Source organism: Suricata suricatta, chromosome 10 (genome assembly GCF_006229205.1).
Source record: "Suricata suricatta isolate VVHF042 chromosome 10, meerkat_22Aug2017_6uvM2_HiC, whole genome shotgun sequence".
In the NCBI taxonomy this organism is placed as follows: Eukaryota; Metazoa; Chordata; class Mammalia; order Carnivora; family Herpestidae; genus Suricata; species Suricata suricatta.
This window is the reverse complement of record NC_043709.1, coordinates 80,182,285-80,202,989: the sequence shown is the minus strand read 5'-3', so window position 1 is coordinate 80,202,989 and position 20,705 is coordinate 80,182,285. Positions and strand designations below refer to the sequence as shown.

General features: G+C 41.5%; 1 protein-coding gene across 1 annotated transcript in view; it reads right to left on the bottom strand.

The window, feature by feature from the left end:
• Nucleotides 1–18,491: 18,491 nt before the first annotated feature.
• The window catches only part of BHLHE41 (basic helix-loop-helix family member e41), a 3,878-nt gene continuing 1,664 nt past the window's right edge, over nt 18,492–20,705 (bottom strand). Inside the window, 1 exon segment of the mRNA XM_029955522.1 lies at nt 18,492–20,705. Coding sequence (XP_029811382.1) covers nt 20,512–20,705 — 194 coding nt within the window. The 3' untranslated portion in view covers nt 18,492–20,511.

The following is a 20,705-nucleotide window of genomic DNA, read 5'->3' as shown; positions in this document are numbered from 1 at the left end:
TTTAAATCTAAGTAGAATTTACAATGGAGTGCTCAGAAAGAGTGGGGTAAGCTATGCTGAGCACCCCACAAAAGGGAAAAGATTCCGAGGTCAGGACCTAAGCCTATTCTTGTCTTTGCGGTCTCCCCGGACAAGGCTTTTACATGAATAGAATTAGCTGGTAATCACCTGCATCCTGATGACTGCGTTTGTGCGTGGGAAGGCTATCCTCCCTTTCTCTAGATGGTATGTAGGACTTGTGTAATCCGGTAATGCCTGTTATGTTGAAGATGAATATTTGAGAGAGCATTGTGAGATTTAAGCAACATCCTTAAAGTAACATGTCAAGACCCTATGTAAATCTCCACCCCCCAGATTAATAAGCAAATGCTAGCTGTCCAGAATGCCATGAGCTAGACGGCCACCACAAGATGAGAAGCTTCCTTCCCTCTGGAGGACAAACATCTCTGAATTTTGGCATTTTTATGCTTACTCCATTACTTCTGTCTAATAAGCTGTCACTTATTACGGATTTTGGAAGGCCTGGTGAAGGGTGGGGACATTGTTCTGTGTGAGAAAGGAAATAACCTGTATAGATCTCTGTCAGAGACTCCTCCATGAGCTGTCTTGAGACGCTGTGCTTCCCGGTCTCAAAACGCTGGCAGGCGTCAGGAGCAAGTTTTGTGATCTTGGTGAGACCGGCAATCATTCAGAGGAGGCCTCAAGACTAAAGGTAGAAGAGAGTTACTTGTGCCACATTTTTCCCACTACAGAGGTACTGAACTTGTTCATCTAGAGAATTGGTTTTGGGTTTTGTTTTTTCAGTTATAACATAGAATAAAATGTTTAATCAATTCCTTTGGTTCAATTGTAAATTTTATTTAACTTTCTCTAGTTAATTTGTTATCAATTTATAATAAAAATAGAGTATATTGTTGTCATGAGAACAAACTTCCTCAAGAATACTTTTGGGGCACCTGAGTGGCTCGGTCAGTTAAGTACCCGACTCCTGATTTGGGCTCGGGTCATGATCTCCAGGTCCAGGGGATCAAGCCCCATGTCAGGCTCCATGCTGACAGTTCAGAACATGCTTGAGATTCTCTCTCTCCCTCTCTCTCTGCTCCTCCCCAGCATGCACACAGGGACATTCATTCTCTATCTCACTTGAAATAAATAAACTTTAAAAAAGTATTTTCACTGCATGAAATAAAAGGTAATACAACTTTTTCCTCAACTACAGAATAAGCTGTCCATACCACCAAATTTTACCTATTTCTGATAGTAGAAACAAGGAGTTTAGAAGGGCCATTCATTTTATGAATGAAGGAGTGATGGATGAATGAGTGAATTTTTAAAATATTTACTGAATGTCAGGCATGGTATGAGGCACTGGGAATACATAGTACTAATAATTAGTAAAATCCAATAACCCACATGACATCAAATCAATATAATTTCAGGAGCAGGATTAAGAAAAGTAAGTATGGGGCGCCTGGCTGGCTTAGTCAGTAGAGCATGAGACCCTTGATCTCAGGGTCATGAGTTTGAGCCCCACATTGGGGGAGGGGTTACTTTAAAAAGAAGGTGAAGGAGGAAGAGAAGGAGGAAGAGGAGGAGGAGGAAGAAGAAGAAGAAGGAGTCGAAGGTGGCAGAGGAGGAGGAGGAGGGGAAGAAATGTAAGTATATCAGAAGTATCCTAAATGGAGACTTGGAGGAAAAATTCGAAAATACAAATTAGTAACTTTTTTTCCCTCCCTATTCTGGTTTAATTACTTTGTCTTCTGTGTGAGCCGGAGTGCACATATTCTCCCACTGTGAGACGAGATGGTGTCATGCACTCCAAACTCCCCAAACATGCCCTGGGCAGAAACTGTTAATGTTAAGACAAATCACATACAGCTTATTGTAGACCTAGACCAAAACTGAATGAAAAAGATTCTTGAAACATGGCCTTGGATGCCTGATAACAGTGCTTTGGAGCTTGATAGCCATAAAGATGAGCAAGTCACCTTTACCTCTGCCAAAATATATATTCCCTAACAGTCAGAAAGATAAAATGACAGAAGCCATGAATGTGAGGAGGGGAATTTTGAGTATTAAAAATTTGAGATGTCTCGCAGACTGATGCCAAATCCTGTGAGGAAAACCAGCACATCAGGGTTCTGACCACAAGCCAACCCTCCAGGAAAGGAAACTTAGTCTCCATAGGCAGGTATCAGAGGTAACTGGTGATAAAGGGATAAGACCACACTGCCTTTCAAAGTGGCCACGACCATGACAAACCAACTCATCAGACCTGATAATCAGTTCCTTGCAATTGGGCAATCTGGGTTTTTCTAGCCAGGTCAACTGTGCGAGAATGAGCCCTCACTGACATGAAAATGAGGTGCACCAAACAAAGAGGGTGCTCCAAACTATCACTCAGACAAATGGAATTGGGTAGTTTGGAGTGGCCTCTACCTAATTTCTCAATCAGGAAAAGGTCAAAGTGGTTATCTTTCTCTAAATTGGGTAGGAAGTGCAGTCAGTCTGATTTCACAACAGAAGGCAAGCCTTCTGATCTCAGGTTATCTCCTATGATCCTTCTCCTTGTCACTCTCTCTGAGGCATGCTGGCCTCCTTGCTGTCCCTCAGAAAGTGCTGCACAGGCTCCTAACTCATGTCCCTTGCACTTGCTGCTCCCTGCACCTGAATGCTCTCCCTCCAACTTTCTTCATGGCTCCCTCTCTCACTTCCTTCAAGTCTTGGCTGGAATTTTTTCTTCTCAATGAGACCTATTGTATTCATTTGATTTTGCTGCTAAAACAAATTACCAAAAACATAATAATGTAAAACAACACAAATGTATTATCCTACAATTTTGTTGGTTGGAAGTTCAGAATGTAAAACACTCAACTCAAATCAAGGTGTTGGTGGTTTGCACTCTTTCTGAAGATTCTAGGGGAGGATCCATTTCCTACTTGTCCCGGCTGGCGGGGTCAGTCAGTGAGGGTTCCCGAGGGAGGGAGTGAGACTAGGCCAGGCCAGGACAGGGAGCACAGAGAGTGAAGGCCAGACAGCGTTTTGATCAAGCCACTCTTTATGGAGAGACCACGCATGTCTTATATAGGGTAGAAGGCGGGCAGTTGACGTGAGTTAGTTGCTAGGAAACAAGGGCAGGGATTGCAGAGTCAGCTCGCCACCCAAGAGGCTAACAAGAAAAGCTTGGGAGGTAAACAAGAAGGCCTCAGCTGAAGGTGATAACACAGCTCAGCTGTGTGGGCTGCTGATCTTGCAGGTCAAGGCACAGGTCTTTTCTTCTGGCAGCTCTTCTGGCACATCCCCACACCTACTCATTTGGGTTGTTGACCAAATTTAAGTCCTTGCAATTGTAGAACTGGAGTCCCTGTTTCCTTGCTGGCTTTCAGCTAAGGGCCTTTCCCCACTTCTAGAGACTTCTCCCATCCTTTAGCATGGCCCCCTGCCTCCATCTTCAAAGCCAGCAATGACAGGTTAAGCTGCTCTCCCACTTCAAGTCTTTCCTTTTTCTTCCTTCTTTCTTTTCTTTCACTGAACCAGAAAAGACTCTCCACTTTTAATATTTTATGTGGTTAGATCGGGCCCACCTGGATAATCCAGGATAATCTCACCACATCACATCTGCAAAGCTTCTTTTGCAGTGTAAGGTAACACAGGATTCAGGGAGTAGGGCATGAATATCTGTGGGGTGGGGGCATTAACCATATTTAAAATCATGACAATTTAGTAGAGTTATTCAGGAGGAGAACAAATAACTTTCTTTAAAAACCCAGTTCAGGATGATCCACCTTCTCCTGTGATCAGTTTGCCTGAAACCAAATGCAACATGTACCTCAAGGTGTTATATGTGTCAGTGACCATCCTTCCTAAGCCCAAGGCCTCTAATGAAAATTTCCCTGATCCCAGAAATTCACACCGGAGGCAGCTATGCTAGATATGTGTGATCTTTTCTCATAGTCACAGCTGATTGGAGAAGGGAAGATACTTTACCCAAAGGGCCACCTGTCTAACAATTCTTTGACTTGGGCAAACAAGAACTAAAAATAATGGACAAACAATGATATAACTAATATTTTCCAAAATATGATGTTGTGTGCCAATCTTGTAGAGCTCCTTATTGACCTCTACTCTGTGAGCACCGTGTGTCAATACTCACAATACCCTATGATGAAGGCACTCGTACTAAACCCAACAGATGAAGCCAGAGAGTCAATCTCCAAAGCCCACAGTCCTCTTATTGCCTTCTAACAGAGATGGAATGATCCCAGAGAAGCCAAATATATTTTTTTTAATGAAAAATTCCTTCCTAGGGTGGGGGGGTTGTGCCTGGGTGGCTCAGTCAATCAAGCGTCCAACTTTGGCTCTGGTCATGATCTCATTGTTCACAAGTTCAAGCCCCACGTCAGGCTCTGTGCTGACAGCTCAGAGCCTGGAGCCTGGTTCAGATTCTGTCTCTCTCTCTCTCTCTCTCTCTCTCTCTCTCTCTCTCTCTCTGCCAATCCCCTGCTCATGCTCTCTGTCTCTCAAAAATGAATAAATGTTAAAAATTCTTTAAAAAATATTCCTTCTTCCTTTCTTAATGACAGGAAGTATATATGTGTATACTTTAAAGTACGTGTAAATGAAATATTTTAAATAAAGATATCCTAAATGTCATTCAAATGTTATGAATGACATTAATTCAGTAATGTTGGCACTTGGATTAAAACAGAACTACACTTAAAAAGAAAAGTCACTGTTTTACATCAATGTCATAAACTTCTCTGGACTATAAAATTATAATAAAATTGATAAATGAACACATATCATCATTTCTCTAGAGATGGATTCTACTTAAGCTAGGTAGACATAGAATGAAACAGTCAATATTTATCCAATTTGAAAAGGTATTTAAGGAAAGGTGTGTTTAAGGATACCCATTAATTCTTAATTTGGGTTATAAATGTTGAGTGAGAAAACCTTATCATGTATCAGTGGGTACATGATATCTACATGACTTACCACTGGTGATATTAGCCTTAATCACTTTGGTAAAGTGGTATTTGCCAGGTTTCTTCATTGTAAAGTTACCTATTTTTTTTCTTTCCATACTTTAACTTTGGATGTGAATCACTAAGCCCAATCCACATCCAAGGGATGTTTTGTTTACTATTTATTTTGAAAACATTTCAAGAATTTCAGCATGTATAGTCTAAAGACAAGGAGTTCTTCCATACCCCATAGTCAAGGAATTATTTCATGATCAATGTAATGATCAATTTCAGGAACTTTAACGTTAATGAAATACTATTGTCAAATATGTAGCCCAGCATTTCTGCTTTTGTCTGTGATGGAGTATCTGGTACTAGCTCTCTTGTCTGAGCGATAAGATTAGACGTGTTGTCTAAGGCAAGGATTTTCAGTAACTGGAGAATAAGCAACAAAAGGGAAAGCAGGCAATGCAAGATTGCAGTCAATCCCCAAAGGCAGGGAAATATATGAGGTGAACCTCATGAAGAACCTGGCTCCCTGCCTGGGGAAAATTTCTTGATTGCAGTGTAGTGATCTGGAATCCAAGCAGAGAAGAGCAGCCCCTCTGAGCCAAAGAGGAAAAGGTCAGAGTTTGGGACAACTGAAGCACTGGAATCTGAAAGACAACGCCCCTGAGAGGCAGGCGCTTTGCAATTTATATAAATATAATCCTGAGTTTATTTCGATACTTCAAATTCCGATCCAGTATCCTTAGGCTTTCCCTGGTCTTCTCCTATCCCATATCTCTGGCTCTCTTTTACAAACTCAGTGTAAGAGCAGACTGGCAAGGTGAGTCACCACTGTCACTGTCAAGTCTCCTCGCTGAGGAAAAGCTTGCCAGCAGTAAAGTGAGCAGAAGGAGGGACGTGGAGGAACAATATGGTGTGAAACTCTGAGAACTAATAACATAAAACTCAAGCATGGATTTTGTGAGAGACTGCACCCAACATAAATAGAAATTTAGGGGGAAGACAATAGCATACTTGCCTCCTAGAGCTCCAACCATTATATTCTCAAACCAAAATGCCAAGTTATTTAAGTGTAGTTTTATGTTTTAATTAATTAAATAATGACCTCCCACTGCAGCTTCTTCATTCCTGAGCTCTTTATTTTGATTCATTTCTTGGTTGTCTGGTGTCCATCTTTCAGTAGTTCTTTCAAGGAGGGCTCATGGGTTTGTTTCCCCTGGAGTCAGACTCTCAACCTTGGCTACATATTGTAATGACCTTGAGAGCTTCTGAGAAACTACTGACTTCTGGTTATCATCCCAGACCAATTCAATCAGGTTCTCTAAGAGTATGATCCATACAACAGTATTTTTTAAAAATCTGAAATGGTTCTAATGTGCAGAAAAGTGAAGATCTCTAATCTCAGAGAAATTACATTAACGTGCTCTCTTGGGGGAAGTGGAGGGAGGAAAAAAGACCAAAGAAGTTGCAAGCAAGGGTCAAGAGAATCACCTGGGTTGAGAATCACTAGTTTTTTCTTGCAGATTTGAGAATTTGTGGTCTCTATCCTAGAGACTCCTTGCGTGAGCCTTTAACAATTGCATCACATTTTTCTTTCCTCAGAATTCAAGATGTATGGGAATCATCTAAAACTCTGGCCACATACAAACTCTGATTCAGTAGATATGAAATGGCACTGAGACTCTGAAAAGCTCATAAGCCTCTAAGCAAAACCAATGCTGCTGTTTTGTGAACCACATTCCTGAAGAACAAAGGTTTAAGCCTTACTCCTCTGTCTTCTGTAGAGAATACTGCTATGGAGGAATCTAGAGCCATCTGAACTTGATCTTTTTTCCCTCTTTTGGGTGGCTTGATTCTTCTTGTTGAATGTCCATGTGATTCTCTCTTTAATCTTTGAAATCCAGATTTAGTTCTGTCACGTGTATTAAAAAAGTAGAGAATAGACTCCCACACTGACATTGCATTTGCTTCCAAACTTTTGTTTGTTTGTCTTAGTGCCTGTGAGGCCCAAATCTCCATTAGTTCCAGCTCTTCCTCAGGCCTTCCCATTGGCACGATGCCTGCCTGACCTACATAGTGACGGAGATGTCAGTTTCCCCTTCCATACATTCATTCCTACAGTAAAATAACCATCAGTTGAGGTAACTGGAATTAGTTTGTTCCTTGCAACCAAAGGAAAATTTTTTTAAACAATTAGAAGCCATAGATTTTAAAATATACCCTATAAAAATAAAGATTGCATGGAATCCTAGATCAAAAAACAACATAAATGCAAAGAAAAAAAAGTGCTTACAATAATGGCTGGCAGGAAGGGAGTCAAGGGCAGAGAAGATTTCCTAATTTCAGTGTGTTTCTTACAGGTCACTATTTGAACTAGATAATAAATAAGAGAAAATATAAGAAAGTTATAGTGTCAAAAAAGAAAGGAAGAGAGACAAATGATTAAAATGTGATGCTAAAGGATTCTGAAAGGCTCATAACCAATTAAAAGCTAAAAATTGAGAAATAAGAAAATCTTAAAGAAATCGTAAGGCAAGATTTTAAACCAGGAAGATTATAAAAACTCAAAAACAAAAGTATAAGATGGCCTATAAAATATACTGAAGGAAAACTAGAGCAAGAAAATAAAATTCAAAAGGAGACGAGGAGGTTAAAGTAGGTTTTAAAATTAAAGTTAAAATGAAGTCAGTTATAAAATAATTGTAAATGGATACAATTCAAAATAAGAAAAGACTGAAAGCCAGCAAAATAATAAGGAAAATATAAAATATGATATGAGATACTTGTTTAAAACATGAGGGTGGGATTAAAAATAAATATAATTAGATGGTTTATATAGATTTAACATACTGTCAGAACATTAAAAAAAAATTGAAAGTTTGAAAGTTAGAGGAAAAGAGAAGAGAAAAAAATGTTTTGAAACATAACAAGGAGTAAGAAGTCTTGGTGCTTATTGTCTTTCCCCAGCAAACAATCTGCTGCTGTCTTCAGGTGGCACCTGAGGAGACAGAAAGCAATGCGACACCTTGGTCATGGAGGCTTCCCCTTTGCTCCCCTCAGCAAGTGCCAAAGGCCAGCCTCACTGGCAGTAATCAGAGAAGACAGATAGGAGGTATTAATACAGCAAACTCACAGCTGGATGGCACCAACCTGACTCAGAAGAAACTCCCTCGTTCGCCAGCTACATTCCCTCCTGGATTATCTCCTCCAAATTTAGCCCACGTTCAGAGTCAGGGAAACTACTTTCTCTAGATTAACAACCTACAAAGCATCAGGTGTCAGCAGCTGTCTTACGCTAGGCAATTTTTTAGGAACTGTGGTACAGCCCCCCGATAAAAAAGGCATTTATTTAATACATGTTTAGTGGGCATCTGCCCTGTCCCTAGCAGTGTGCTAGATTCTAGCAATAAAATGATGGGTTAGTAACGGAGCCCCCTTAACAGAGATCCAGACTCACTGCATGGAAAGGATAGTAGAGTTTTAATAAATAGTTTTAACCACGCTCTCGATGATGCAAATGTAGGCGCTGGCTCTGAGTAGGAGAGCCACCTTCCCCTCTGCAGTGGTAGGAAGGGTAGTGAGGCTGTTGGTAGGTAGGTAGGAAGAGTGGAGAGTTTGAGGATAGTACACTGAATTCTCTTGACGAAGTGGGGGTTTTCCTGAGAGTCAGGAGTCTGGAGGCAAGCAGAGGTCTTGAGGTCAATGGGAGACAGAGGTCTGGGAGGGTCATAAAAGAAACTCAAGAAGGAGCTAAGAACAAGTAAACAGTCTGACACACAGCAGCCAGGGCCAAGCGCCAAGTGGAGGCTGGAGGTGGTGCCAGCATGAGTGACAGGGTTGGGGTGACCAGCTGTGGGAGACACACACCATTACTTACAATAAAATGTGAAGAGTCCCAGTGTGACAGGGTAATTTATTGAGACATTAATCTGTGTCTACTCTTGTTGCAGTTTTCCCTTATCTATTTTCAAGAATGACTTCAGGGCTATTTGTGTCAGGGAAGTTTGGGGTTAAATGCTTGAAGGAAAATCTCCTGCCAGACTTCTTCTAAAGCAGAGGTCTTGAAGTGACCTTCTTAAGACTAATTTTTTTACAGGTATGCCTCATTTGTAACGAACAGTGTTTTGAAGTTTTTTAAAAAACAGTTGGAAACATTTGAAAATAGAGTTTACCTTAAAATGTAGATTTCAGCCTCTCCTGGAAAAATCGGATGACCTGGCGATGCTAGGCTGCATTTTCATCTGATAACAATGAACTAGTTGGAGCTGGATAATGTCTATGTCTTTAAGGGGGTTACAATCCCCAGTTCCCTGGGGCTCCTATGGTTCCCTATGCCAAGACCACTAATGTAGGTTAACTGCCTGTCCTTGGAATCCTTTCTCAAGTTGGAGGTATGTTAGGAGGAAGAAGTAGAGGCAGAAGCGTTAAGGCCAGTGGGGTCACAGGTGTGCTGTTTCCTTAGTGTAGCAAAGACACAGAGGAGAATGGGGACCCAATGTCCCTAATGTGTGGATCACCCAGCCTTGGCCAAGATTCCTGCTCAGAAAGAAACAGAGAAGCTAGGGACACCAACCAGCAGGCGTGGGCACTGACAATATCTAGGACAGTCTGAGAATAAAGGGTTCTTCCTCTGTAAGCACGGTATCCCAGGTCCTCGTGAAATCCTGAAGTGGGTAGGAGTAGGGGAGCTCACAGTGACAGGGTTGTTTTCCACCAACCTTTGGGGAGGTGGCTTGAAGTCTCAACTAATGACAGAAAACAAGAACACACATCACTTCTTGCACACACGTCTGCAAAATAAGATTTTATACACCCAAGTGGAGATTTAAAGAGAGGGCTAAGAAAACAGAAAGCAAATGAGTGGGTGAGGTTAAGTTTTGACTACCATAGTTTTGGAAGCTTTCACAGAGGAGATTTAATTTGAGCTGTGTGTTGAAGCATGAGTAGGAGGCCACCAAATAAAGGCTATTCTACTCAAAGACAAAACATCTGAGAGTAGAAAGTATATTCGGGGACCTATGGTAGTTCAGTGCAGCTAGGGCATTCAATGCCCATTTCTGGTTGGGGGAAATGGTACGGGAGCTAGAAGAAACGGGGGTGAAACAAGAAGGGAAGGTTTAGGCTCATGTCTGCTTCCTGTGGTGGGGAGTCCCTGGTGTACCATTTCCTGGCAGTGTGGCCAGTGCATGGGGAAAGCAAGACTGGACAAAGGCCACTGAGAAGACTTGCAATAATGCAGGTGAGATATGACAAAGCTTGGAACTAGGACAGTGATTGTGGGAACGGAGGGGAGGATTTGGATTTCCACAGCCATTTATCGAGTGCTCGCTGTGTGCCAGGTATTGTGTTTGGTGCTAAGCATACACTGATAAACAGATGATACTGGCTCTTGCCTTGAAGACTCTCATTCACCAGGAACAAAGGTTGCCACACCTGGCAGTGTGAGCCAGTGAAGAGCTAAAGCTTCTGGGATCGTCAAGCCCCGGTCCCATGAGTTGTGTAATCCCTCATGGGTGGAATTCACAGGCTCTCACTCGGTCTATACACATCTGAGGAACCATCTCAGAGCAGAGATACAACCTGTTCTGAAATTTACTCCTTCTACTACAGGGCTGTTGTAGCTTGTTCCCTTTGACTCAGGGGATGAAGTTACCAGAATATATATTTTTTTAATTTCAAAGAAGGTATTTCAGTTAAGTAAATCACTTTTTAACATATTAAGGTGCAATCATTTAGAATAAGATGAAATTAATATTAATTGTTAGGGGAACTCAATGCTTTGAGGCCATATCTTAATGCTTTAATACCATATCTTAGCATTTTGTTGTGATGAAAAATTCAACCAGCTTCCAAACCACTCTGAGTCTTTTCCCATTTGCAAGTATAGGATGTTAACTGCCCTTGACTCCTTGCTGACTTCTCCATAGCACACAGTCCCTAGAACATAGCAGATGCTTAGTAAGTGCTGAGGAAAAGGATTCATAATATGGAAAAGGACACATTGAGAGGGCCTGTGCTATGGTCCTTGGTGAGACAATCAAGCTAAAGTGCTTGCCAGAGATGTTCATTCATTCATCCAGCAAATATTTTATGAGAATTGATACATGTTTATTTATAAAAGGCAAATAGTTACCTATTTCCTACCAGTTACCATTCTTGGCAATGGACAAACAAGTATGAACAAAACAAAGTCCCTGTTCATCCTAATGAGACAGACAAACAATAAACAAATCCTGTGTGTGTGTGTGTGTGTGTGTGTGTGTGTGTGTGTGTTGTATGTAGACATATATACCAGTATATGCATACATACCATGTCAGGGGTGATATGTGCTGTGAAAAAAAGTAGAGTGAAAATAATGATAGGGGGAACGTATTCTATATATTGACTTTGGGTGCTCAGGTAGCACCTCTCTCAAGAACTGGCATTTGAACAGAGATCTATAATAAGGTGGGGATTGGAGGGTTGGAATGAGCTATCCAGACATCTGGGGCTGAGTGTTGCAGGCAGATGGATGAGCAAGAACAAATATTCTGGGTAAGGATCAAACTTACTCTCTTAGAAGACTAGAGAAGTATGGATACAAGGGGATGGGGGAAGGGGAAAAGAAATAGGAGAAAGGATATGGGTACTGATGAAACAGGAGATGTAGTCCTTTCACCAGACAAGTGCCAAGTGAAAAAGAATCTAGTATGGAGGGATGTTGATCGCTGGTTGTCACAATAATAATTGATTGGCAAGTGCTGGGAACTTGTGAGGTTTTATTACAAGTTTTCGAGCACCATGATGGGTGATGAATTTGTCAATATGGATCACCGCTGCATCCCCAACGCCTGGCACACAGTAAGAGATAAATATAAATTTGTTGACTGCCTATTTGAAGTCTATCTTTGCTTTTTCAACTTTCAGGATATTAACTAAGCTATCCAGAACATTACTCATACATATCATTAAAAGGTAAACAACAATGAATTCCTAGTGCTTTATGAATATCTGTTAGCTTCAGGGTGTATGTCTCCATGGTGGTACTCACTGTGTCCTTTCCTCCAGACAGGACACAACCGCTCCATGATGCCTTTGCAAATACTGGCACCTGACCTGTCCAAATATTACTGGCAATGCTGGAGATCGCTTTCCATCACAAGACCAAAACCGTATTTGAAGGAGGTAATAGTGCTTCCCTACTTTTGTTACACTGCTGGGTATTCTCGGTTATCTAAAGGGCACCATGAATTGCAAATTCCTCCCCACTGCTCATATCAGATCATTTACGAGCATGCTTGTTTCTAGAAGTTTTACAAAAACCAAAAAAGGTGATCACTTCGAAAAGTGAGGGTGAGATTTGATAATTTTTTTCCTGAGAGAATCGACTTGTAAATATTCTGTAATGTAACAAAAAAAAAAATATCCATCCTTCGGCCACTGACTAAATTTCCTTCACTTTACAGCACCATGCAGAATTCAATTACTGCCACAAAATCACTTCTTTTAACTTTAAACCTTGCACAGAAAGCCCCAATATATTTTATCACAATTAACTAAATCCCCTAATCAGTGGGAATTAATTTGTAAAACTGAAACTAGTGAAAGATACAACGCCTCCACCAGCCGGTACATCGACGCCAGATTTGCCCAGATCTCCCACCGACCGTCCTGGGTTTCTCCAAGAGGACGTGGCCCTGGGACCAGGGCAGGACGGGGTCTGGCCTCAGTCCCGGCGCCGCCGGGTGTGTCAGCCACCTCCCTCCCCCAACACCCGCCCCCGCTTCCGACCTGTCGCTTCCCCCGGCCAGCCCAGGCTTGAAGTCCCCGCCCCAAGGCCCTCCCAGGGCGGCTGTCGACCTTCCTCTAACCCGCGCCCAGAAGGCATGCACGGAAACTGCTGTGTCAGAATGGTTCGAGGAGCCCAGAGTCAGAGCCAGCTTTAATTCGGGAGGAATGACTACCTAGGGCAGGCTCGCTCAGACTCAGCAGGGAAGACTGTGTCGCAGCTGTTGGGAGGGCGCGTCCTCAACCCCACCCGGCCGCCCCGCCCTCGGCCCCGCAAGCCCTCCACCCCGCCAGCCAGCTGGCCGCCCTCTCCCTGGGGGCCGCGACTAGGCGGTCGTGGGCGCCAGGCGCCGGGGACAGTGCGCACGCGCGGAAAGTCGCGAGCAGGCGCCTTCCCGCCCCCGCCCCCTCTCACGTGCCGCGCAGCGTGCGCCCGGGCATGTGCGGGCGCACGTGACCGCGCGCGTCCGGCTCCTGCTCTCTTACCCCGCACCGCTGTACTTTGAACCCCGGCGTGGGAGGGGGCAAGGGGAGGGATGGGAAGGAAAGCCGGTCGGGAGGGGGCTGGAGGGGACCGGAGGGGTAGGCCGGCCTCCGGGAGAATGAGATCATCCTCAGATTTATCGCTAGGCAACCTAAGAATGCTTCTCTCTTTCCAATCCTAGAGCTCCTTGAAGAACTCAAGGCTGATGACATTATTTCTCCCGCCCACCCCCCTCCCCGCTTTAATTCTCCACCCAGCAGCGATCGTAAGAGTTGGTTTGCCAGTGTTTCAATGAGTACATTTCAAACACAGAGCTCAGAAATGGGTTCCTCATCGCGCCCACATCGCTCTACAGGTTTTCAGGCATATAGTCCGATTCCTTGACCTGTTTGGTCACGGTCGCGTAGGATCACCCAGCTATGTTATAGCTATGCAGATGAGCTTCGTTCAACATAATATATACTCTTGTAAACCAAGCCTTGCTTAAGGTATCATAGAGAAGCCAGTGTCTTTAAAATGTTGTATTACAAAGGACTTTTCAGATTACCCAAAGTAACTGAAAGTCTGCAGGACCAGGGGCCAGGTTGGAGTTCCTTTGTGAAAACTAATTTTCTAAACGCAATACTGAACCTGTAAAGCCGCATATGGAATCCACGTTTATTACAGGGCTGTGTGGCGGATACTCCTACCTCAGTTGTGAAGCATTTGATATTCTAGTCATACACATGTGCATAGCAATATGTAAAAGGCTTCAAATTGAAACTGTAGCTAAAGTTTAGAACATCCTAAAAATACCCCAAGTAAAAACTGTAGCAAATCGCCCTCTTTCCTACTTCCTCAATTCTAAATGTTCCTTTTGTCCAGATTTGTAGTTTGCTTTGATCCATTCTTTCTTGGAGAATCTTTACAGTTCAACCAGAACCACATAGATAGGTGGGTTAGAGCCAGAGGTGGAGAGCTTACTAGATCATGTGGGGACTTCCAAACAAAGGAGGACACATTTCTGGATGCCTTCAAATTTAGTAGACAGCAAAATTGTATGGTTCTTTGTAGAAGACCTTGACTCTTGTGTCTCCAGAATTTCTCTGTCTTCAATTATTGCATGCTCTATGCCATGTTTTGGAAAGGCGTTCCCTGACCATCTTTCCTTCTCTACCAACAACTATATTCTTCCTGTTAGGCTCTCACATGGACTAGCTCCACTCATGTCATGAGCAAAAGTCAGACTGTCCCCTCATTATTGTTGCCAGGGGTAATAGCATAAAGAGCAGTGGACTCAGAACCAAAAAAAAATCTGGTTCCAGTCCTCATTTAGCTACTTACTGAGCTATGTGACCTTGGACTAGTTGTTTGCCTCAGCTTCCTCCTGGTTTTGAAAAATAGACCTTAGGAGTCCTTGTTTTCTTTTAGGACTGCTCTCTGTCTCATTTCCCCCTCCAGTGCTGAATGGAGAACATGGATCATCATGCTCTTATTTGAATGGAAAGAAATCACCCTTAGTTTCTTCTGTAAGAAAGATCAATGGTTGAGGTGAGACCGCTGCTTCCCCCCCACCCCTCTGCTGCACTAGAAATTATCATGCTATGAATCCCAGCCTTTGCAGTAGAAAACGTTATGACCGCTCAGTTCCAGCTTATGGTTCTCCTCATGATGAGGTAATAGAGAGTACAGCAGTCAGCTTCTAAAGAGACTAAGAAATTAGGAAATCCTTGCTCAGACTTTAGTCAAATATAGCCAGTTAAACTCCTGGTACTCAGCACAGGACCAGAGTGTGTCAGACCCCTCTCCTTGGAGAGAGCCCCATGGACTCACTCACCTGTCATTCTATGAAACCCAGCTACTACTACTCTAGGCCTTCTCTGACTTACTCAGAAGAAGATAGCAACCCTCACCCCCTAGTACCGTATTCACCTCTGCATAGCACCTACTAGGTTGCATTAAGTTCTTTTAGTGTTGTTGGTCTGTCACTCCCACTAGACTTTGAGATCTTCAGAGATTATTAATCTTTGGTTCTGCTGCACTATCACAGCACCTCACATATAGTAGGGGCAAACCAAATGCCTTATCCCCATGCCCACTGTTTGTTCAATCTATAGGCTCACCAAGATAAGGAGTGTGTTGCAATCAGTAGGGAGTCTGAAGCGTCTTAGACACTCTCCAATGGGTGTGTCTAAATTCAGAGACGGCATCTGGGCCTACACACCTCCCTGCCAGTTCCCCAGAATGTTTTTGCTGGACCTGCCACCCAAGATTTCCAAAACCCAGAGGTGGAGGCGGTTACACAGCAGAAGCAGGGCCAGGGTCACCTATAAATCAAAATGCTGAATCAGTTTTTACTAATGACCGTTGGTCCTTTATTCCTATCAATCTGAGAGAAAGAAGTGTTCATCAGATAAAACAATTTGCTTCTGGTGTCGAGATTTCATTATTTTGTGGTTAGTTGTGGAATAACGCTACTAGGAAGCTGCTTTTTTATGTAATAACATGATAAAAAATATGTAAACTATCCGAGGGCTTTTGCGTAAGCATTCTGATAAGGAATGTTGCCGTGAAAAGTTAAAGAAATGAAGGAAAAAGGGTTAGGAGGTGAAGCATGTTTCAGATTCTATAAGCTCACACAATTTTGAAAAGTGGCCCCCAGGTACTTCTGTTAGAGCCTATTTATTCTAATTTTAGACACATTTCAGATGGGTGTGGTTTTTTTAAATGGTTTCCCAGGCCACAGTAAACCAGAGATAGCAAATTAGATAAGAGTTAGAGGCAAGGACTCCGACACATCAAGAAGTGACAGCTGGCAGCCTGATTGTGAGTAAAGAGATAGAAAAAAAAACTATAAAAAGCAGATATAAGCACTCAAAAAGTATTCAGTGCAGATGCTAATACTCCCAGATGACATGCATAGTGCAGAGTGATATTTATAATGGTAACCCTGAATTATCGACAAGGGATAACTATGGAAAGGGTATTTATTTCTAAGACATGTGTAAGACATTTACTTCTAAGACAGAGGACCTGTGTAATGTATTTTAGGAAGCATTTCACTAAAATAATTTAAAGAAAAAAAGAAAAGATAAATGAATAAACTTGAACATAGAAGCTTCAGTTTTCTGAATTGTTTCATGGGGCACGTTATCATCATTCCCTGAGGCCAGATAAATTGGGCATCACTAAATTCAGAATTTTAAAATATCAGCTTTCTAAAAGGTATAGTTTTATATTTGTTTTGAGTTTTCAATATGGTAATCACTGAACTGGGGAAAGAAACCCAATTTTATGACAAATGTCCAACTCCTTTCTAGGAGCGTATTTTTAAGTACATGCTGCACATGTTTTTTAATATAAATCTCAACCTAATCACAAGAGTTATGTGATAATTTTCCATGTCAATCTCCTATTAAATTCTTTGAAAAACTAGAACTTACATTGGACTTCAGCATTCACTGTATATCCATCTTGAACTTATATAAAACAACATAGAAAATAACTATTGCTCGGAGGGTCTAATAAATTAAGCATTTTTGTTTAGCAAGAAAAATATCAGGTTGATGTAAAATACTATTATCACAATAGTCCAGACAGGTTTTGGCATTATAACGGCCTTACGTGGTTCATGAGGCCTCTGTTCATTTCTGTCTAAAGGGAAAAGCCTTCGTCTGTTTGCCCAGCCTTGTCTTCCGAGGATCTCGGCAATCACCTTCCATGGAGAGGTTCCAAACTGACCTGTGACATATTCAGAAATTGGCTGAGATCTTTTACATACTTTTGAACCAATCTCAGTTGATGAGCAATAACCAAACTATGGCCTGCATGGCCAATAACAGTGAACTAAATGAAAAATAGTTTTCACAATGATAGGAACTAAAACTCCAGTCATACTTTAAATAGCTGTTAAAATGTAGCTTCTAGTGCCTTTGCTCTTTGTATGTGTGTGGAGGGGGAGGCCACTTATCAATTCAATATCGTTTGCTGAGAAATACATATATACATAAAATCAAGTGGCATACTATATGTATAAAAGCATTACTAACTCAAGATTTGTATCTGTCTTAGACTGAAAAATCACATATATTACAAAACATTTTGGCTAAAATTTCACCACTTGAGGTACAAGACCATCCTTGGTAAATCACTACTGGAGTCATTACTCCAGTATTTTAATTCATAAATCAATTACCAAAATAATTTTCAGATGCCACATAGACAATATTATTTTGCAGTCTGTCCTACTAACTTTATATTACCATGTAAGTATATACGCATTTGGACTGAATAACTGACCTATAAAATCTGGCTCAACCCTAATTTTTTTTACTCGATTATACCAAAATTATACAAATGCAAAAACATACTGTTCTCTGATTTACTTTGAATCATTTTTGGTTCTGAAACTAGTATGATTATAATAGGACATTAAAATGGAGCTCAAAATATTTTAAATGTTACTCCATCCCATTATTCTGGTTTAGACAATATTTTTCTGAAGTTCCATAAATTACGATATTCAAAAATCCCACCTGCTTATCTAATGGTGATTCTTATTTCCTTTGTTCTTGTGGTTTATTTATGATGGTTCATGAATGCTGCCCAATCAATGTCAGTTTATGTGGTTGAAGATACTTCAGGTTATACAGTTGAAGATACTTCCCAGTTACGTAGTTGGGAGGTAGTTTACTGACTCGGGGGACACAATGGTTCAGGCCTCTTGTGCCACCTCCAGCTAGCTGTTTGATTTTAGGAGAATATAGGATATCCCTGGGCTTCATTTCCTTCAAATTATAAAATGTAGGGGGCTGGACAAACTGATCTGAGATTCCTTTGACTCCACATTGGATGACTTGTCGGTTCGTTGCCATAAGTCAGCAGAGGGAGCACTTTTTCTACGTCTCATAAAATTTGACTATTCTTTCAACACCTTTCAAAAATCAAGAGGTTTGTGAAGAACATTACTGAAACTAAAACTTGGCAATCCTTCACACAGTTTATAGTAAATCACACATTTGGTTATGAATTTGAGACAAGTCTGAAGATAATTTTTCTCTTCCTTGAATTCTATGATTAAGTTCCACAGGAAAATTATTTTATAAAGGTTAAAGAGCTAAAAATATATGGAGAAATTAAGCTCCCCTACATGACAGTGTATTTATACTGGACCCAGTGAAGGAGAAACACCAGGCCTATCTGGTGTCAAGATGAGAAGTGAAAAATTCATCAATCATAAAAGCATTAGCAAATTGGGTCTAACATCAACAGACCACACAAGTGATTTGTAGGTAGGTTTTTCTTTTGCACTTTTCACTGAAATACATTGGAAATAAGTAGGTAGACACAGCCAGAGCCTTGGTGGCTTGCAGGAAATTGGAAACGTGTGATACCAAGCCAATGACAAAGTTCTTTATCTTAGAACGTTAATAACTTTCATCCTTACATTCGTAGATAACTTAAAACTAATGGAGCAGTATGTCTTTTTAATTATTAGACAATCTCATATCGTATATTAAATTTTTTATTCCTTAGTAAGAATTTTTAAATCACAAAATAGTGTGGCAATATTTAGGTAATAGAATTTACGGAGTGCTGAAAATACTAGAATATAAAGATAATTTCTAGTTTATCTTCACATACTAAAACTTTCTAAACCAGCTGGTTTCTTGCAGACAGTATTTATTTTTTTTAATAATTTAAGACAGCATAAGCTTGTACCAAGCATAAGCATTGTAACAAAAGTGCAACTTTTCAGCAAATCCTCCCCAAAAGATATTTTAACTCAAAATATCATTAGCACATAGTTTCTCCCTACAAAAATAGCATGTCAGACATCATTAATTGGATGTATTAACAACTATGTACATAAGAGCCACCTTGTAGGCTAAGAGTTTAACGTTGTTTAAACACAGCGTTTGAGGCAAACAGTAGCAACAGCAGCAGCAAATGCACCAAACTGACTAAAAGACCCAGATATTTTCTTCACTTATAGTCAGACTGTTGTGTCTCACCCCTTACATAACATTCAAGTGAGATTTCTCACAGTGCTACCTTGGCAACAAACTAAAAATATCTAGACAAGGTCTTGGTTTAAGCCTTATTAAAAAAAGCTTTCTTTGTGATTATCTGGTATCTGGTTTGGTCTCCAGAAAATACATAGACTTGGAGATAGGAAGGCCACACAGGGCTTCATTCCACATCTTTACAGCATTTCCAATCAAAACTGACCAGTTTAATGTTTTTCACCACTTTTGTTATTTAACAGAAGGAATATAGGATAAATCATTTTGGACTTTTCTTGTTTTTAAGTTCAGTGCACATTCCTTTTTTTTTTTTTTTACAGCAAGATTATAAAAACTTTGAAACATGGTGGATTAAATAATGGCAAGGTAGGAATAGATGCAATATATATGCACACATATAAACATATACACACACACCTATAAACACATATGTGTATATAGGTGTGTATGTGTGTGTGTATATATATACATACATATGAAATTAAGACAAGGCAATTGATTCACGGTCAATTTTTCAATAAAGTGCTAGTAAATGTACCAAGAATGATTCTGGCCTTCCTCATCCATCTCCTTCCCTGACTTAGTTCTGACAATGGCCCAACTGCATGTCTCTTTCAACAAGAGCAAGTTACTAAGGGATACCATTCAAACCACTTCAGAATAGGTTGCAACTCAAATGACTGCATCCTCACTTCTTCCTCTTTGAAAAATATATACCTTTTAAAAAGCTGAACATTATAAAATACTGAAGAGTAAACTCAGTTCTAAGAGGTCCCCGCTGTTTGTGGCAAGCCTCCTGAAGCAGGCAGGATTGGAGGCAGGCAGGCAACAATGACCTGCTGTTCAGGTCACCTCCTGGGCCACCTTGCTCCTCCCCTGGTTCATTTAGCTCACCCACACAGCAGACCCTTCTCACTTCCTCCAGAATTAGGTTCTGTATTTAAAAAAAATAATGGACCATGGCCTAAAGGAAGGCAAAACTTATTGCGGGGAGGGGGTGGAGGGAGGGGAGGTAATTCTTTAAAGAATAAAGTATCAGTACCGCAGAGGTTCTTTTATAGCCGGTGGGGGAAGAAAGGGACGTTAGTGTGCGGAGGGTGGGGTGGAGGGATGAGCAAAACAGGAACTCCGAATGTACACAAAACACCTGTGTTGTTGTTGTTTGAAAAGCCTGTCGTGCATCTATTACACTTCCTCCCTTAAAAACGTTAAGGGTGTTTTAACTTATTAATATTATTATTCCGTGTGAACCCTCGTCCTAAGAACGGGGGCGAGGGTTCAGGGGGTCTCCTTTCCCGGCTGCGAGGGATCTTCCTGAGCAGAGCTCTCCGGGTTCCCGGGCTCGCGGGCGCCAGCGAAGGACAGGTGGGTGCGGCCGTGCGGGTGCGGGGGGTGCAGCGCCCCAGGGGGCGCCACCTCGTGCGGCAGGAGGGTCGCGGCGGCGGCGCCGGCCTTCTCGGGAGGGGGCGACA